At 38.9% G+C, this 18992-nt stretch overlaps 1 protein-coding gene across 8 annotated transcripts in view; it reads right to left on the bottom strand.

Annotated features, from left to right (window-relative positions):
- The window catches only part of MTA3 (metastasis associated 1 family member 3), a 212740-nt gene that overhangs the window by 62638 nt on the left and 131110 nt on the right, over nucleotides 1-18992 (bottom strand). For all 8 annotated transcript variants that reach the window (XR_009739340.1, XM_061432189.1, XM_061432190.1 and 5 more), the window contains exons 7-8: nucleotides 5655-5757; nucleotides 2375-2474 (exon numbers count right to left, since the gene is read on the bottom strand). Coding sequence is in view for 7 of the 8 variants with exons in the window: in XM_061432189.1 (XP_061288173.1) it covers nucleotides 2375-2474; nucleotides 5655-5757 (203 nt within the window). In the remaining variant the exon portion in view is untranslated. The remainder of the gene's footprint in view (nucleotides 1-2374; nucleotides 2475-5654; nucleotides 5758-18992) is intronic.

The raw sequence follows: 18992 nt of genomic DNA, 5'->3' as shown, positions 1-18992 counted from the left end.
TTAAAATAAAATAGCATGAGATTAGTAAAAAATTTTAGTCTGAACATACCAAGTGTCCAGGCGTTGAAGACAACGTAAGGAAATGGAGGTAGAAAGAAGTACAGTCATTTACTGCTTAAAGGATTACAAATTTCTAGTATGGTGTATAGAATAATTTTGAGGCATGTGGTCAAACTGAAAATGAGCACTACCCTATGAATCACTATGAATAATTATTCTAATTCTAATTACAGCCTAGAAAGCTGGCACACATGCTCAGAAAGGACATGGGTTAGAATTCCCAATGCAGCATCATGGGTAATAGCAACGGGAAAATGCTTTTCAAGCACTCCAGATGTTCACTGATTGGTGAAAGAATACATATATAATATGGAGTAGTATTCTGTGAAAGTATACTACAAGGATTACCAACCAGTAAAAGTGAGTGAAGGAGGTACATATTTATTAACATGGCGCCATCTCATCAATAAACAAATAGCAAAATGTAACAAAGTAAATGTAAACACATGTAAGACAATGTTTATGTTGTTTTTGGAAACACCAATACATAGCACAACTAGAAAAACAGGACTAGATACACAGTACACTTGATATAGCAGCTGCCTCTTCTCAGGAGGCAGTGATGATCAGGGTCAGAAGTACAGACAGAGGATGGGGAATAAGATTAGGGAGAGAATATTAGAGATTTCATCAATAATATAGTGGTAGAATGACTCATTGGAAAAGACCCTGATGCTGGGAAGGACTGAAGACAGGAGGAGCAGGGGACGGCAAAGGATGAGATGGTTGGATGGCATCACCGACTCGATGGACTTAAGTTTGAGCAAGCTCCAGGAGCTGGTGATGGACAGGGAGGCCTGGCGGGCTGGGGTTGCAAAGACTGGGGTTGCAAAGACTCAGCACAACTGAGCGACTGAACTGACTGACAGTGGTGGAAAAACCGTTTATTCCAAAGAACTAAATAAAATACTAAAATCTGCTTTATGTGGCATTGCATGGTATTTTATTATTATTTTATCCTCTGTACTATTCTATAATTTGCTAGTATATTGTTTACAATGCATAGAAAGTGGCTGAAAGGAAACATAACAAAACGATAAGAATATTCTACTTTGGGTAATGAGGACAAAACTTTTTTTTTTTTTGGTTGCTGCTGTACTTTATTTTTGAATTTTTTCAGAATTGGGGAAAATTTTATATGTACAGATAGTGATTAGATTCCATGTAGTTCTGATTCATATAAACTCACACATATACTTTTGCATCTAAAAATGCTAAGCAACCAAAATACAAACCTATCTTGAAACCCCTAAATTTTCATAAAAAATAATGTAGAAACAAGATAATAAAACTCTTTTCTATAAATAGTATTCTAGTCTCTGAGAAAGGATAAAGAAAAAGGTTCCTTAAAGACTATAGACTATTAATGTTTACACCTCTAACTGTACAAAAACACAAGAAAGCTTTGTAAGAAACAAATTTGTCACACATTCTAGTACACGTTTTTATATTATCATGATAAATATTTTGTGTAAAACATTTGAAACTGGAGTATAACGAGAAAGTAATAAAACCTGTAATTGTACTCCTTCAGAAAACAAAATGCTAACTTTTATTATCTGTAACGAATATCAAACAACTTAACCTTGTCAAACCTCAGTTTTCCCATTTGTACTAATAACATGAGTATCATACCATGCCTATCTCAGAGGGAGTGGAAATCAATACAGTAAGGAAGTTCAAAAGGCAAAAATATGCAGGTCTGCTTTGCTGGAGGGTGCAGAGCAAGAAGCAAGTGCCAAGCTCTAGCCATAGCAAGCATCAGTGGTGTAATTAAACTGAATGTGGAAAGCCTCATTTGATCACCAAGGGAAGAAAGGAAACAGTCCTAAAAGATAGCAACCATAATATAATGAAATAATTTGGGAAAACAGAACTTTTTGCTAATGAACAGACAAAAGAAAAAAAAACTTTAAATACTGATACTAAATGGTCACTTTCACTTAAAAAAATTGTAAAGCACTACATGTGAGCTACAAACATTTATGTACATAGACATAGTACATCAAAAAAGCACAAAAGTCAAGACAGGTGGATCAAAATATTGAACTGTTTTCTCCAAAATGTTTTGTTTTGTTTTAAATCATTTTGTGCCCACTCAGTGAACAGTCATTCCTGCTTGTCTCAGTTCACAAACACAAGGGGGTGACTTAAAAATGAGACAGCCCAGTTAACTGACCAGCCAAGCCAATCCAACCTAACGGCAGGGCTCAGAGCCAGGAAGTTCTCTGGTCTATAACATTGCTGTATCAGCTGTTAAATTAAACAAGCAGCAGAAGAAATAATAAGCCCCAAATTTCAAACAGCATCTTACCAGGGTGATGTCTCGAGAAGCTGCAGCTGCACTCATATGCAAACTAGGTTGCCTTACAGAACTGCTACAATCAAGGGCTCGAGCAAATGTCCCAACAGCACTGGATAAAAGAGGAAAGGTTAAGGCACTGTTGTTCTTTTATCTTGAAAGAAAAAAAAATCTGGGTAGTAAATGAACAATTGTAATAGCCAAACAAGTTCTTTGATGTTTAAGAATCAAATATCAGATTAAAAAGTATCTTCTTTACAATTTAAGAAATGACAAGCCAATTCACTATACATATAGGTCATTATAATTAAGAAGTTTGTGTGGCATTAACAAGGGAAAGATCTATAGTGAAATTTCATGTAGTTAACAATTTGGTACACAACTGTGTTTCAAAAATGAGATATACATTAGATGCAGAGTTTGACTATTACTGTAAAGCAAGTTGTGACCACCTTTTTATCCCAAATGGTGAAAGTGGAGTAATGTTTTTCCCTTGAAATGAGATATCATCAACTGTAGCAACCTATTACAACTGCAGTTATATATTCCTTTAAGGAATATGTAACAGATTTCCATTTAAGGAAAGAAAAACAATTATCACAATACTGATTTAAATTTAATGATTTACAAGGCGTTCCCAAATATAGAGAACTCTAACTTCAAGAAATGAAACATGAAGAGAAGATTTCCTGCTTGTTGTCTACGCTTTAACATGTTAGCTGAGGAAGATTTTTTTTTTAAGGTTTTAATTAAAATATAAAACATGTGCAAAAAGTACACACTGTACCACTCTTTCGTTACCACAAAGTCAATGCATCCATGTCACCAGCACGCAGATCGAGACCCAGATCCTGACAGCACTCAGGTGACTCTTTGTGCTCCTTCCCAGTCACTGCGCTTCCCCAAGGGGAGCAAGCATCCCATATTCTAACGCCCAAGATGAGTTTTGCTCAACAGAGAACTTAAACAGAATCACGCACTGTGCACTCTTCATAACCAGCTTCTTTTGTTCAAAACCATGTTTGGGGGTTCACCTGTGTTGCCTGCTGTAGCTGTGTTCATTTGTCTTCCTTGCTATGGAGCATTACTTGGCATGGTGTCCCACCCCAACCCTACTGTTGATGAACATTTGTTTCCAGTCTGGGGCTACTATGGATAGTACCACTGCTGCCATCTGTATACATATCTTTTGGCACACAGATGTATGCATTTCTGCTGGGTATATATTTAGGACTGAAACTTTAGGGATGTGTGTGTTAGATGACAGCAAATAGTTTTCCAGAGCAGCTGTACCAACTTGCACCACAACCAATCGGATATGTGGGTACTGGTCGCCCCACCTCTTCACCAATGCTTGGCACTGGAATGTGCAGTGGTACTTAACTGGGTCTTAATTTGTACTTAGATTTTTAAAAAAAAAAAACAAAACTTGAAAAAGATACTGGGAGTATCTCCTTGGTGCCTCTCATGCTGGCTTCAAGAAAAAAGAAAACATGGCCCTTGGCAATCAGGAAAAGGAAAGAACAATGAATTTGAAACTGCAAAGCCTACTAAATAAACCAAAATCCAGGTAACCTGTCTGGAGACTCCAGGCCAGTGATTCCACCAATAATTCAGTCCCAAATCTTCAGTCTCATCTGTTTCACTGATTGGCTCCTCCCCAGCAATGTACACTAACCAAGTCTCTCCATCTAATCAGTTAGTGGCTAGGCTTCCAGGCTCTGGAGTCTGAATGCCTAGCCACCAATAAGTGCATAACTTCCATGGTGACCAACACTGTGAACAGTACAAAGGATGGCCAAGGGCTTCTGTCCTTTGCATTATGACAAACATTCAACAAAAAAACTAGAGAATATAATGGAGATGATTATAATCATGTCCAAATCTACCTCATTCTATTATTTTGCCATGTTTGAAGCAATAAGTATATACTGTACAGCACAGGGAAATACAGCCATTTCTCTGTAATAACTTTAGATGGAATATAATCTACAAAAATACTGAACCACTATGTTGTACACCTGAAACTAATATACTATTGTAAATCAAACATATTTCAATAAAATAAATAAATCAAAAACTAAGCTAAAACAGGTAATATTTTGCCACATCTGGTTCATTCTTTAAGGAAATAAATATTATAATTTCATTAGAGTCCCCATATACATTCCCAGAACTCATACATGCATACATAATATACATGTGCATACATAAGCCCATTAATGAAATAATAAGACATTGTTTGCATATTGTAAATTTTTTCTTTAAAGTCTTTATTGAATTTGTTACAATACTGCTTCTGATTTTTTGGTGACAGGCATATGGGATCTTAACTCGCCAACTAGGGTTTGAACCCATACCCCCTTCATTGGAAGGCAAAGTCTTAATTAACCACTGGACCACCAGGGAAGTCCCCACTGTAAACTTTTTTTTTATCAGTTGATCATACTTTTTCTTTATTCAATACTATTTTTGAGGTTTATCTCTGCTACATATAGCCCCATTTCATTCTTTTAATTAAATTCATTTTAATTGTTGTAAATACTCTATTACTAAATAAACCTCAATTCACTCATCAACTGCTTGCTGATGTGCTTTTAGGTTTTTTCCAATTTTTTTGCTATGACAATGCTATGATAATATCTTTTACTTGTTTTGCAGCAATTCCTTCAAGAACATTATTTACTTTTATAATTGAAAAAATAAAGCTAAACTTCTAAAAAACAAAACAAAAAAACTAGACTTCTATCCCATTCATTTTCTCAAGAAAAGGGGCAGGGGGCACACAAGACAGTTGGGGAGCCGGACTCAGAACTCACAGGAAAGCCTTACACCCAGCAACCGACCTTACTCACGTGTGGCTGCAATCAGAGGCGCACATGATTACTTACACCTGGATAGTCCCTCATGGGCTTAAAGGAGATCACTGCTTTAATTAAAGATACGGGATTTCAGCTGTTGAATTTCTTCTTTATAATTTTTTGTAGAGCTTAAATTTTTACAAGGAGCATTAATTTTCTTAATCAATAAAAATTAATCTATTTTCATTTTTAAAACAAAAACTAATGCCAATAAATCAATATTACTAAAATAAATAAATAAATCATAGTATTTAGGAAGTAATGTGATACATGTTAGGCTTTCTTACACAGAAGAATACAACCAATGGAAAAAAGTAGAACACAAACGAAAGGAAAACTCATAAATTTTCTATGAATTCTTTTATATTACACACGTGTGTGTGTGTGTGTGTGTGTGTGTGTGTATCTTGACTAAACAGTGCCATACTCACCGGGCTACAACTAAAAATTGGTCAATCTGTCGGTCTGTAAGTGGGCTATTTGGGTCCCAAACTTTCACTTCCAATTTTGACTGTTCTCTCTCATCTGATTCTCCTGTCCAAGAAGAAAGAAAACGGAGTCTTGTTACTCATAAGGCACATACACTGCCACACATGATTGATGACTGTGGTCACCACGACATTAAAACTGTAAGGTAAATGTTCATGGTTTGTGTACATTTCTTCAGATAGCAGACGTAGAACACTCTGTAAAGAGAATGTTGATAACACAACCAAACTAACCATGTGATGTCTTCACTTAGTCATCAACATGTCTTTCCTGAGTATCCTAAGCCTTGCTAAGGGAGATAGAGACAGAAAAGAAAGCTCTCTTGCAAGACACTCAAACAATGGTAAAACTTACTCATAAAGAACTATGACACAAACGAACAGGAATAGGTGTCACAGAGACACACACATGACTGCAAGATCCTGAAGAGGAGAGAAACATTTCAGGTCAGCTAGGGAATGATGTCATGCGCGAGGGGGCATTCCTGCTAAAAACTGAAGGGTGTGAATGCACTGGCAGGGGGAGAGAGCTGAAAGTAAATGAGAATAGGAACAAAGTCCTGGGGTTTTAAGATGTGGTAGAAAAGTAGCAAACTTTGTCAGGAATGCATGTATCAAAGGGAACGAGGACAGACAGCTGTAAGAAGTGGGTTATAAAAATACTACTGAAGATGCTGCACAGGTTTTCTGAATAGATGTCTGTTTGGAAGTATTATGAAGCCCTTGCCTTTTTAGCAGGAGAGTGTCAAAACGAGAGCCAAATTTCACATCTCACACTTAGCAATGGAGCAATTTGCTCTACAGAGATACGTGATACAGACAGAGAGACAAGGTACTGACAGGGACAATAAAGAGCCTGGAGAGAACATTTAGGGACATCAATGACAGACTGGTATAGCGGGAAGGTTTCCAGTCTTGAGAATTACTTAGTGTTGGCATTAACAGAAAAAAGGAAACAAGAGACTGAGGGAAAGACTGAGGCTAATACAAGATGCTTTGTTTTAGGAATGTGTCACAAGGAGACAGAACCATCACTCAAGATATCATGTTAGGACAAAGGATAGTAATGGACTGGACAGACAACTGGATTCTAATTTATAGCTATGAATTGTTTTGGTTTTGATCATAGCATGTTAATATCAAGCAGAGTGACTTGCACTGAATGACAGGCTCTGAGGCTGAACATCCCCTAGAGGCTGATGAATCCAGGCTATGGGCTTATAATGTGTTCCCTCTGGGGCTGGGAGGAAGCAGGAACTGAGGTTCAGGAGGAGAAAGAGGGATGGCAGAATCCGCCACCACACCATCTGCAGTCTCCTAATCACAGCCGCTGCTGTCAGGGGCAGGGAGTGGGGGCGGGCCTGTCCATCGCTCCCTTTTCAAAGGCAGGTAGGTAACCAAAAAGCAAACTGCCACCACCAACAAAAGAAGCACAGACAGACCAGAGTGAATACCAGTCCAAAGACATATAAGGTGTTTAAAAGGATTTTGGTTTTCATTATTTTTCCTTACAATGCATGCTGAGCCACAACATTTAACTGATTCATGTTAAAAAACCAGTTACAAACCCCAAAGTCTGTAAACATGAAACTTCTGAAAGAAAAATGATGCAATTTTACTTCCCTGTATCTTTAAGAAACATACTTTTAAGTAAGATGAACAGTAACAGTCAAAAAATATATATTAAATCTATATTTGTAATCTGTATTTTCAAATAATACAAAATGAAATGAAGATGATATTCAATATGAAGCCCCTTCTATTATATATTCCAAGATGTAAGGCTAATAAAACTGATCATTGACTTTTCAAATTCAAGTTAGTTAAATTGATAAACTTCAATCCTATCCATACATTTTGTAGCATACAGAATAAAGAGAATTCAGTATAAGAATTCTAAATAAATTTGCTATAAACAATAAGAAACCACTCGAGTGTCTTTCTACTAACAACTGAAACATACAATACCTGGGATGGAACAAAAATAACAAGAACAACAACAAAAATACACAATGTTCTGTTTAAAGGCACTCTAGACAATTCCCCATTTTGGATTCACCACATACCACATTTATATCAGTTTAATTCCTTTTCACAAGGGAAAATCTTTCAAGAAGCTCTAGAATCTGTATAACCAAATACTCAACAAACCTAACAGCAATCTGGAGAATGGTCTTGGGGAATGTACTATGAGCCAAAGACAGAACCAAGATGAGTTCTATGCTATGGCCATGTTCTTTCGAGTCACGGCAACAATCTCACTTTCCTCCTCCATTTATGATAATCTGGGCAATTCCAATCTGCTCTGGTCCCACATTCACCCATGAAGATCTCTCTAATCTGTGAATTCCTACAAACTGTATTTACCAACTAATTACATGATTACATACAGCATCCTATTTTTTGCTTCATATGCTCCTCTTCATAATTTTGAAAAAATATAGATTCAGCGATGATTTTAAATGTTCACTCTAACCCTTCAACTACAGTTTAAGATTTCTAGAAAGTAATGACAAACTACTTATTAAGAATGCCCCCAAAGAGCACAAAATGTTCTTCAAAGACAGGAGGAACTAAAGCTGTATGAAGATGGCATCTTACCCCTCCTTTGATGGACAATTAGATACATTCTTTATTCTAAATATAATTCATTTTCTCTACAAAAACCATCAGAATATATTATATTCAATTCAGAAACACAGATGCCATTTATTACTATTTTTATTAACGCTATAAAAGTTCTGGGCATTGTTTTAAGTTATGCGTCAAAGGAATAATAAGTTACAAGAAACAAATACTGTGTGATATAACTTCTATGTGCAATCTTAAAAGCCAAACTCGTAAATACAGAGTAGAATGGTGGTGATAGGGGGCTGGAAAGGGGGGTCGGGGGGAACAGGGAGATTTTGCTTCAGAAGACACTTACAACAGTAGGTAATGCACGGCATAGTGATTACAGACAGCAATACTTTTATTATCAACATAAACTTCAAAGTTGCTAAGAGCCTAGATCTTTCTTACCACCACAAAAAAGAAGTAATGATTATATGACACAATAGATAGCTAATGCTTTGGTGGTTATCAAACATATAAATGTAATCATATGAAAACATTAAACATACACTGTTATATGACAATTATATCTTAATAAAAATAGGTTTTAAAAATAAATTATAAGAAAAGTAAAATAAAAAAAAGAATATCTAAAACTGAATGGCATTCCAAAGAGAATGAAAACAAAAATGTAAAAAAATAAAATTAGATAAATAAATCACATATATTATGCCAACAAAAATATAAACACTAAGAAACAAAATTGAAAGTGGTGTTAGTGGTAAAGAACCTATCTGCCAATGCAGGAGATATTAGAGACATGGGTTCGAACCCTGGGTCCAGGAAACCAATTGGAGAAGGGAATGGCCCACTCTAGTATTCTTGTCTGGAGAATCCCATGGACAGGGGAGCCTGGTGGCTACAGTCCCTGAGGTCGCAAAAAGTTGGACATGACTGAAGCAACTTAGCACTCATGTTTATATAAAGAAATTACAAGGCTTTCAGAAAATATAAGATGACAAGTACAGAAGATTTCAAAATCTTCAGTTCAGTTCAGGTGCTCAATCGTGTTTCCCTCTTGGCGACCCCATGGACTCTAACACACTAGACTGCCCTGTCCATCACCAACTCCCAGAGCTTGCTCAAACTCATGTCCATCGAGTCAGTGATACCATCCAACCATCTCATCCTCTGTCCTCCCCTTCTCCTCCTGCTTTCAATCTTTCCCAGCATCCGGGTCTTTTCCAAGGAGTCGATTCTTCGCATCAGGTGACCAAAGTATTGGAGTTTCAGCCTCAGAATCAGTCCTTCCAATGAACATACAGGACTGATCTCCTTTAGGATTGACTGGTTGGATCTCCTTGCAGTCCAAAGGACTCTCAAAGAGTTTTCTCCAACACCACAGTTCAAAAGCATCAATTCTTCAGCACTCAGCTTTCTTTATAGTCCAACTCTTACATCCATACATGACTACTGGAAAAACCATGTCCTTGACTAGATGGACCTTTGTTGGCAAAGTAATGTCTCTGCTTTTGAATATGCTGTCTAGGTTGGTCATAGCTTTTCTTCCAAGGAGCAAGTGTCTTTTAATTTCATGGCTGCAGTCACCATGTACAGTGATTCTGGAACCCAAAAAAATAAAGTCTGACACTGTTTCCATTATTTCCCCATCTATTTCCCATGAAGTGATGGGACCAGATGCCATGATCTTCATTTTCTGAATGTTGAGTTTTAAGCCAGCTTTTCCACTCTCCTCTTTCACTTTCATCAAGAGGCTCTTTAGTTCTTCTTCACTTTCTGCCATAAGGGTGGTGTCATCTGCATATCTGAGATTATTGATATTTCTCTCGGCAATCTTGATCCCAGCTTGTGCCTCATCCAGCCTACCATTTTGCATGATGTACTCTGCATATAAGTTAAATAAGCAGGATGACAATATACAGACTTGACGTACTCCTTTCATGACTTGGAACCATTCTATTGTTCCATGTCCAGTTCTAACTGTTGCTTCTTGACCTGCATACACACTTCTCAAGAGGCAGGTAAGATGGTCTGGTATTCCCATCTCTTTAGGAATTTTCCACAGTTTATTGTGATCCACACACTCAAAAGCTTTGGCATAGTCAATAAAGCAGAAGTAGATGTTTTTCTGGAACTCTCTTGCTTTTTTGATGATCCAGCAGATGTTGGCGATTTGATCTCTGGTTCCTCTGTCTTTTCTAAATCCAGCTTAAACATCTGGAAGTTCCTGGTTCACATATTGCTGAAGCCTGGGTTGGAGAATTTTGAGCATTACTTTACTAGTGTGTGAGATGAGTACAATTATGTGGTAGTTTGAGCATTCTTTGGCATTGCCTTTCTTTGGGATTGGAATGAAAACTGACCTTTTCCAGTCCTGTGGCCACTGCTGAGTTTTCCAAATTTGCTGGCATATTGAGTGCAACACTTTCACAGCATCATCTTTAGGATCTGAAATAGCACAACTGAATTCCATTGCCTTCACTAGCTTTGTTCGTAGTGATGCTTCCTAAGGCCCATTTGACTTTGCATTCCAGGATGTCTGGCTCTAGGTGAGTGATCACACCATCGTGATTATCTTGGTCGTAAAGATCTTTTCTGTACAGTTCTTCTGTGTATTCTTGCCACGTCTTCTTAATATCATCTGCTTCTATTAGGTCCAGACCATTTCTGTCCTTTATTGTGCCCAACTTTGCATGAAATGTTCCCTTGGTATCTCTAATTTTTTTGAGGAGATCTCTAGTCTTTCCCATTCTACTGTTTTCCTATTTCTTTGTACCGATAACTGAGGAAGGCTTTCTTGTCTCTCCTCGCTATTCTTTGGAACTCTGCACTCAAATGGGTATATTTCCTTTTCTCCTTTGCCTTTTGCTTCTCTTCTTTTCTCAGCTATTTGTAAGGCCTCCTCAAAAAACCATTTGGCCTTTTTGCATTTCTTTTTCTTGGCGATGGTCTTGATCACTGCCTCCTATATAATATCATGAACCTTCGTCCATAGTTCTTCAGGCACTCTATCAGATCTAATCCCTTGAATCTATTTCTCACTTCCATTGTATAATCATAAGGGATTTGATTTAGGTCATACCTGAATGGTCTAGAGGTTTTCCATACTTCCTTCAATTTAAGTTTGATTTTGGCAATAAGGAGTTCATGATCTGAGCCACAGTCAGTTCCCGATCTTGTTTTTCCTGACTGTATAGAGCTTCTCCATCTTTGGCTGTAAATAATATAATCAATCTGATTTCGGTACTGAACCTCTGGTGATGTCCATGTGTAGAGTCCTCTCTTGTGTTGCTGGAAGAGGCTGTTTGCTATGACCGGTGTGTTCTCACCACATGACAAGATGGTGGAATAGAAGCACGTGCACTCATCTTCTCCTGCAAGAACTCCAAAATTACAACTTGCTGCTGAACAACCATCAACAGGAGAATGTTGGATCCCACCAAAAAAAGATACCCCATGTCCAAGGGCAAAAGAGAAGCCCCAGTAAAATGGTAGGAAGGGTGAAAGCACGTTTAGAATCAAAACCCCATACCTGCCAGAGACACTTGGAGGTTCAAACAAAACCTTGTGAGCACCAGGACCCAGAGACCCCACAGAGGCTGAGCCAGAACTGTGTTTGAGTGTCTCCTGTGGAGGTATGGGTCAGCAGTGGCCTGCTGCAGGCGCAGGGGCTCTGGTTGCAGGAGACCTGGTCACACAGCCCGTGGCATAAGCCCTCTTGGAGAAAGCCGCCATTAATCCCACCATAGCACTGCCAACAGCAGATGACCCACAAACTGCAAAACAGTAATACCAAAGACATTCTTGCACTGTTAAGAAAGTTCTAGGACCCACAACAGCTTCCCCAACCTGGGGATCTGGCAAAAGGACTGAGAACCCCCAGGTAATTTGACTTTGCAGTGGGATTTGATTACAGAACCTACACAGGACTGGGGAAACAGATTCTTTGAGAGTACAAACAAAACCTGGTGTGTACCAGGACCCAGGAGAAAGGAGCAGTGACCCCACAAGAGACTGACCCAGACTTGCCTGTGAGTGTCCCGGAGTCTCCAGGGGAGGTGTGGGTGGGAGGTGGCCTGCTGCAGGGTCAGGGGCATTGAGTGAGGGAGTTTGTGCATGGGACCTTTTGAGGGATTACCTCCACCATAGTTTTGTCTCAGATCAAACAACAGGGAGGAAACACAGCCTCACCCATCAACAGAAAACTGGATTAAAGATTTAATGAGCATGGCCCCACCCATCAGAACAAGACCCAGTTTCCCTCACAGTCAGTCTCTCCTAACAGGAAGTGTCCATAAGCCTTTTATCCTTATCAGTCAGAGGGCAGACAGAATGAAAACCACAATCACAGAAAATGAATCAAAGTGATCACATGGACCACAGCCTTGTCTAACTCAATGAAACTATGAGTCAAGCCATGTAGGGCCACCCAAGAGGGATGGGTCATGGTGGAGAGTTCTGACAACACATGCTCCACTGGAGAAGGGAATGTCAAACCACTTCAGTATTCTTGCCTCGAGAACCTCATGAACAGTATGAAAAGGAAAGAAGGTAGGACACTGAAAGATGAACTCCCCAGGTCAGTAGGTGCCCAGTATGCTATTGGAGATCAGTGGAGAAATAACTCCAGAAAGAATGAAGAGACAGAGTGAAGTTGCTCAGTCGTGTCTGATTCTTTGCAATCCCATGGACTGTAGCCTACCAGGCTCCTCCATCCATAGAATTTTCCAGGCAAGAGTACTGGAGTGGGTTGCCATTTCCTTCTTCAGGGGATATTCCCAACCTGGGGATCGAACCCAGGTCTCTTGCATTGCAGGCAGACACTTTACCATCTGAGCTACCAGGGAAGCCCAGAGGCAAAGCGAAAACAATGTCCAGTTGTGGATGTGATTGGTGATGGAAGTAAAGTCCGATGCTTTATATGTTCTGCTTTATATGCAGAACAATATTGCATAGGAACCTGGAATGTTAGGTCCATGAATCAAGATGGCAAGAGTGAACATCAATATTTTAAGAATCAGTGAACTAAAATGGACTGGAATGGGCAAACTTAAAATCTTAAGGCTATTGTTTTTGTACAAGTATTTCAACTTAAATTTAACAAATTTAAATTACTTTTGAAAGCCAATAAAATAATTCAAATATTAATCTCTACATACAAAGAATATTATCATTACTGGAAGAAATAATGAAAGATTATCTAAACTGGGTGGGATTATAATATACATTGACAGTAATCAAACCATATTGTATTGGCACAAAGATAGAATCAAAACCCACAGAAATAAACCAGATCATATAATTCATTATTTGAAATTTTAAATATTTTTGTAATTATGTCAATATTAACCAACATTTATTTTGTGCTTACTATGTCCCCATAACCCTTTACAATAGGGTTTCTCTGTAAATAGCATATTGGGGGAGGGGGGACCAATAACTGTTGGGTGGGTGTAATCCTGTGTATTAGAAGATATTCAGCCGCACCCCTGATCTCTGCTCACTAGATTCCAGTAGCATCTCCCCATCCTCCAGCTGTGACAACCAAAAATGGCTAAAATGTCTATAGACATCATTTCATGTCCCATGGAAGACAAAATTGTCCTGGGTTACAAATTAGTACTTTTATACAGTTGCAACCAATTATCTACCTGCACTACTTGTTATGGTCTGATGTTTTTCAGTTGATTAACATCCACCACACTACAGGAAATACATTCTGCAAAATTCAGTTCAGTTCAGTTGCTCAGTCATGTCCACCTCTTCGCAATCCCATGAATCGCAGCACGCCAGGCCTCTCTGTCCATCACCAACTCCCGGAGTTCACTCAGACTCACGTCCATCGAGTCAGTGATGCCATCCAGCCATCTCATCCTCTGTCGTCCCCTTCTCCTCCTGCCCCCAATCCCTCCCAGCAACAGAGTCTTTTCCAGTGAGTCAAATCTTCGCATGAGGTGGCCAAAGTACTGGAGTTTCAACTTCAGCCTCATTCCCTCCAAAGAAATCCCTGGGCTGATCTCCTAAATAATAGTACTTATGAAAAGATAGGACAAAACTTTAAAGACCTATGAACTTGGTAACCAGAGCTCTTAAAAAAAAAAAAAAAAAAGTAGCAATCATATAATAAAAATACCAAAACAGTTAAATCTCTACTGACATTTGTACTAATCACAAAGGTCAGTCAGTCCTTTATCTCCTTAAATCCTGGACTTCTACTTCCTCTACTGAGATGTAGGTCACTGTGTACAGTTTCAACAAAACTGAAAATAAAATCAAGAGTGCAGGTTTTTACAAAAATTGGGGAAAATATTTTTCATCCATCTGTAACTCCAAGATGACACATACACTTTCAACACAGTGAAAGCACCCCCGTCTTTGAGGCTACTACTTGCACTGGAGGATGGTACTTTAGCAGAATTTTCATCTTTTGTTTTTCTTAAACACGCTTCATCTGTGAGAACAACTGCTTGGAAAGGCCTCAGATAACTGACATAATTTCCACACTATACTGATACTTTTCTATTGACTGTATATGGGTTAATTCAAGTTTTAAGAGCATATAAGGACACATTCTAAATTCCCAAATACAGACGAGAGCTACTTACTTAGTAGCAGCAGGCAGCGGTGGCCCAGCAGAAGCAACTGGAGTAAGCAGCGGGCGCTGTGTTAAATGCTTTACAGGAGTTACTTCACTTTATCACCACAACACTCTGATGTGTTTTAGAAAAAGCAATGGGTACTTGGAAAGGTTAAATAATTCTCCCAAGGTTATTCAGCTAAAATATAGTGCAGCCAGATTTCACCCAAAATTGTGAATCCAAAGTCATTTTCCTTTAATAATTTAATGTTATAATACTTTTTAGTTTCTTTCTTAAAATTCCAGTGTTACAATACAACTAAATAATAATTCAAAACTTACTACATATGACATCTTTTTCTTTGGAAAATTCTTTAGCTATTTATTCAAACTCAATAAAGATTTTAAACCTTAAAAGCAACTTTTACCTTCGTTTGCAAGCTACATACTCATCTTCCCAGATCTTGTTAGACAGTGTTTGTTTCCAGAGTTTGTTAGACAGTGGGTAGCCATAAATGAATTTTTAAATTCTGAAGCCACAAAAAAGAAACATTCACCAGCAAGACAAATGGCACAACAATGTCTTAAAATTCACCAGGACACGTTCACAAAGAAAGCAAGCCTGTAAAATATTCTGGCATGGTGCTGATGCTTCCACCTCCTTAGGATATTAATTCAAGCTCTACATCCCATGCCAATGCATACTGGAATCTGGCCACTGGTCTAAACATATCCATTTAAGAGGAGCAAAAGGGTTATTAGTACGCACAGACCGTATCAAGCCCTAAATATCTGTTCTTAAAATGATGTTTTCTATTACTTGATTTCTCTGCAAATAGGTACTAGCTGTGAATCAGTTTCTGTGATGGCAATGTCTGTGTTTTTCAAATGTGTTTTAACTGACAATGTATCTATCTGCCACCCTAACTCCTTCTCCTCAGAAAATACATTAATTAGAAAAAGGAGGTTCTTAGGACTTTCTTGGTGGTCCACTGATTAGGAATCTGCCTTCCAATGCAGGGAATGCAGGTTCGATCCCCACCCTCAAGAACTTCAAATCCTCACTACGATATAATGTAGAATAAACTATTGCATTTTATATGTGATTTTATTTCCTTAAAAATTTTTTGTCTACTTTAAGCTAGGCAGATATGCTTTCCAATTACACAACTCTAACCAGCTTTATGCATCTGAGGGGCAATATCATATTTAAAAATCTTTCAGGTAGGTGGGAACTCATGAGATTTTGTGAGCTGATTTTTCTGCCCACTATAACCTTAAATACCCCAATTTTATTACTTGCTTCAGCATTTATCTTTACATGAGCAATACACAAAATTTTCTAGGCTTTCTATACACTTAGAACATAAGCATGTTCAGTGCTGAAGAGAGAATCAGACACTTGGAAAAAAAAAAAAGAAATTAGAGCATTCCCAGATGGTTAGGGGTTATTTAACTTATATGCAGAGTACATCATGAGAAACGTTGGACTGGAAGAAGCACAAGCTAGAATCAAGATTGCCGGGAGAAATATCAATAACCTCAGATATGCAGATGACACCACCCTTACAGCAGGAAGTGAAGAGGAACTCAAAAGCCTCTTGATGAAAGTGAAAGTGGAGAGTGAAAAAGTTGGCTTAAAGCTCAACATTCAGAAAACGAAGATCATGGCATCCGGTCCCATCACTTCATGGGAAATAGATGGGGAAACAGTGGAAACAGTGTCAGACTTTATTTTTGGGCTCCCAAATCACTGCAGATGGTGACTGCAACCATGAAATTAAAAGACGCTTACTCCTTGGAAGGAAAGTTATGACCAACCTAAATAGCATATTGAAAAGCAGAGACTTCACTTTGCCAACAAAGGTTCGTCTAGTCAAGGCTATGGTTTATCCTGTGGTCACGTATGGATGTGAGAGTTGGACTGTGAAGAAGGCTGAGCGCCGAAGAATTGATGCTTTTGAACTGTGGTGTTGGAGAAGACTCCTGAGAGTCCCTTGGACTGCAAGGAGATCCAACCAGTCCATTCTGAAGGAGATCAGCCCTGGGTGTTCTTTGGAAGGAATGATGCTAAAGCTGAAGCTCTAGTACTTTGGGCACCTTCTGCAAAGAGTTGACTCATTGGAAAAGACTCTGATGCTGGGAGGGATTGGGGGCAGGAGGAGAAGGGGACAACAGAGGATGAGATGGCTGGATGGCATCACGGACTCGATGGACGTGAGTTTGAGTGAACTCCAGGAGTTGTTGATGGACAGGGAGGCCTGGCGTGCTGCGATTCATGGGGTCGCAAAGAGTCAGACACGACTGAGCGACTGAACTGAACTGAGATGATTAGGATTTGGAGCTTTCACTGTCACGGCCCAGGTTCAGTCAATGGTCAGGGAACTGAGATGGCACAAGCCAAAGTGTGGCCAAAATGTTTTTAAATTAACTGATTAAAATAAAAAATTAAAATACTTCAATAAATATATATATACAAATTTTAAGATGAAATTAAAAATACAACATTGTAAATCAACTATACTTCATAAAATATATTCAAATTTTTTCTATAAAAAATGAGAGAAAAAGAGCTACACAATCAGTAGCTCATTCAGTACTACATTTTAAAAAGTCAAATAAGAGACAGGGTGCTCAGGCCTGGTGCACTGGGATGACCCTGAGGGATGGGATGGTGAGGGAGGTGCGAGCAGGGTTCAGGTTGGGGAACACATGTACACTCATGGCTGATTAATGTCAAAGTATGGCAAAAACCATCACAATATTGTAAAGTAATTAGCCTCCAATTAAAATTTTAAAAAAAAAGAAAAAAAAAGTCAAATAATAAAAATAGCACAAAAGATTACATGAACAATACAGTCTACATAGTTTTGAAAAGGGGAGAGATCAAAGTTCAGGGAAGAGTAACAAAGGGCTGCTGAGGGGGTGGAGAGTGTGGGCCAGGTGCTGCGGACACAATGCGTTAGGGGCACTCCTGGCTCTCGGTCTCTGTGGAGATGGACTTGCTGAACATCTCACAAAGGGCCATACATCTGTCCAAAACTCAAAGAACTGCACACAGAAGTGGGTGAAATGCACTACATATAAAGTATACCTTAACTGAAACAAGGAAAAAAAAATCTGTAAATGATTACTTGGAAGCCAATTGTCATTTTGTATAAAATTTCAGACACACCACCTTCAGTTCAGTTCAGTTGCTCAGTCCTGTCTGACTCTTTGCGACCCCATGAATCACAGCACGCCAGGCCTCCCTGTCCATCACCAACTCCCGGAATTCACTCAGACTCACGTCCATCGAGTCCATGATGCCATCCAGCCATCTCATCCTCTGTCGTCCCCTTCTCCTCCTGCTCCAAATCCCTCCCAGCATCAGTCTTTTTCCAATGAGTCAACTCTTCGCATGAGGTGGCCAAAGTATTGGAGTTTCAGCTTTAGCATCATTCCTTCCAAAGAACACCCAGGGCTGATCTCCTTCAGAATGGACTGGTTGGATCTCCTTGCAGTCCAAGGGACTCTCAGGAGTCTTCTCCAACACCACAGCTCAAAAGCATCAATTCTTCGGTGCTCAGCTGTCTTCACAGTCCAACTCTCACATCCATACATGACCACAGGAAAAACCATAGCCTTGACTAGACGGACCTTTGTTGGCAAAGTAAAGTCTCTGCTTTTCAATATGCTGTCTAGGTTGGTCATAACTTTCCTTTCAAGGAGTAAGCGTCTTTTAATTTCATGGCTGCTATCACCATCTGCAGTGATTTGGGAGCCCAAAAAAATAAAATCTGACACTGTTTCCACTGTTTCCCCATCTATTTCCCATGAAGTGCTGGGACCAGATGCCATGATCTTCGTTTTCTGAATGTTGAGCTTTAAGCCAACTTTTTCACTCTCCACTTTCACTTTCATCAAGAGGCTTTTGGGTTCCTCTTCACTTTCTGCCATAAGGGTGGTGTCATCTGCATATCTGAGGTTATTGATATTTCTCCCGGCAATCTTGATTCCAGCTTGTGTTTCTTCCAGTCCAGCGTTACTCATGATGTACTCTGCACACACCATTTTACAGCTTAGCAATTTCATTTCTGGGAACATGTTTTCCAGTTATATCCAGAGTACAAAATTATCCATTATCTAAA

The sequence above is a fragment of the Bos javanicus genome, chromosome 11 (assembly GCF_032452875.1).
Source record: "Bos javanicus breed banteng chromosome 11, ARS-OSU_banteng_1.0, whole genome shotgun sequence".
In the NCBI taxonomy this organism is placed as follows: domain Eukaryota; kingdom Metazoa; phylum Chordata; class Mammalia; order Artiodactyla; family Bovidae; genus Bos; species Bos javanicus.
The sequence above is the reverse complement of the archived record's forward strand: the minus strand, read 5'-3'. Positions and strand labels throughout refer to the sequence as shown.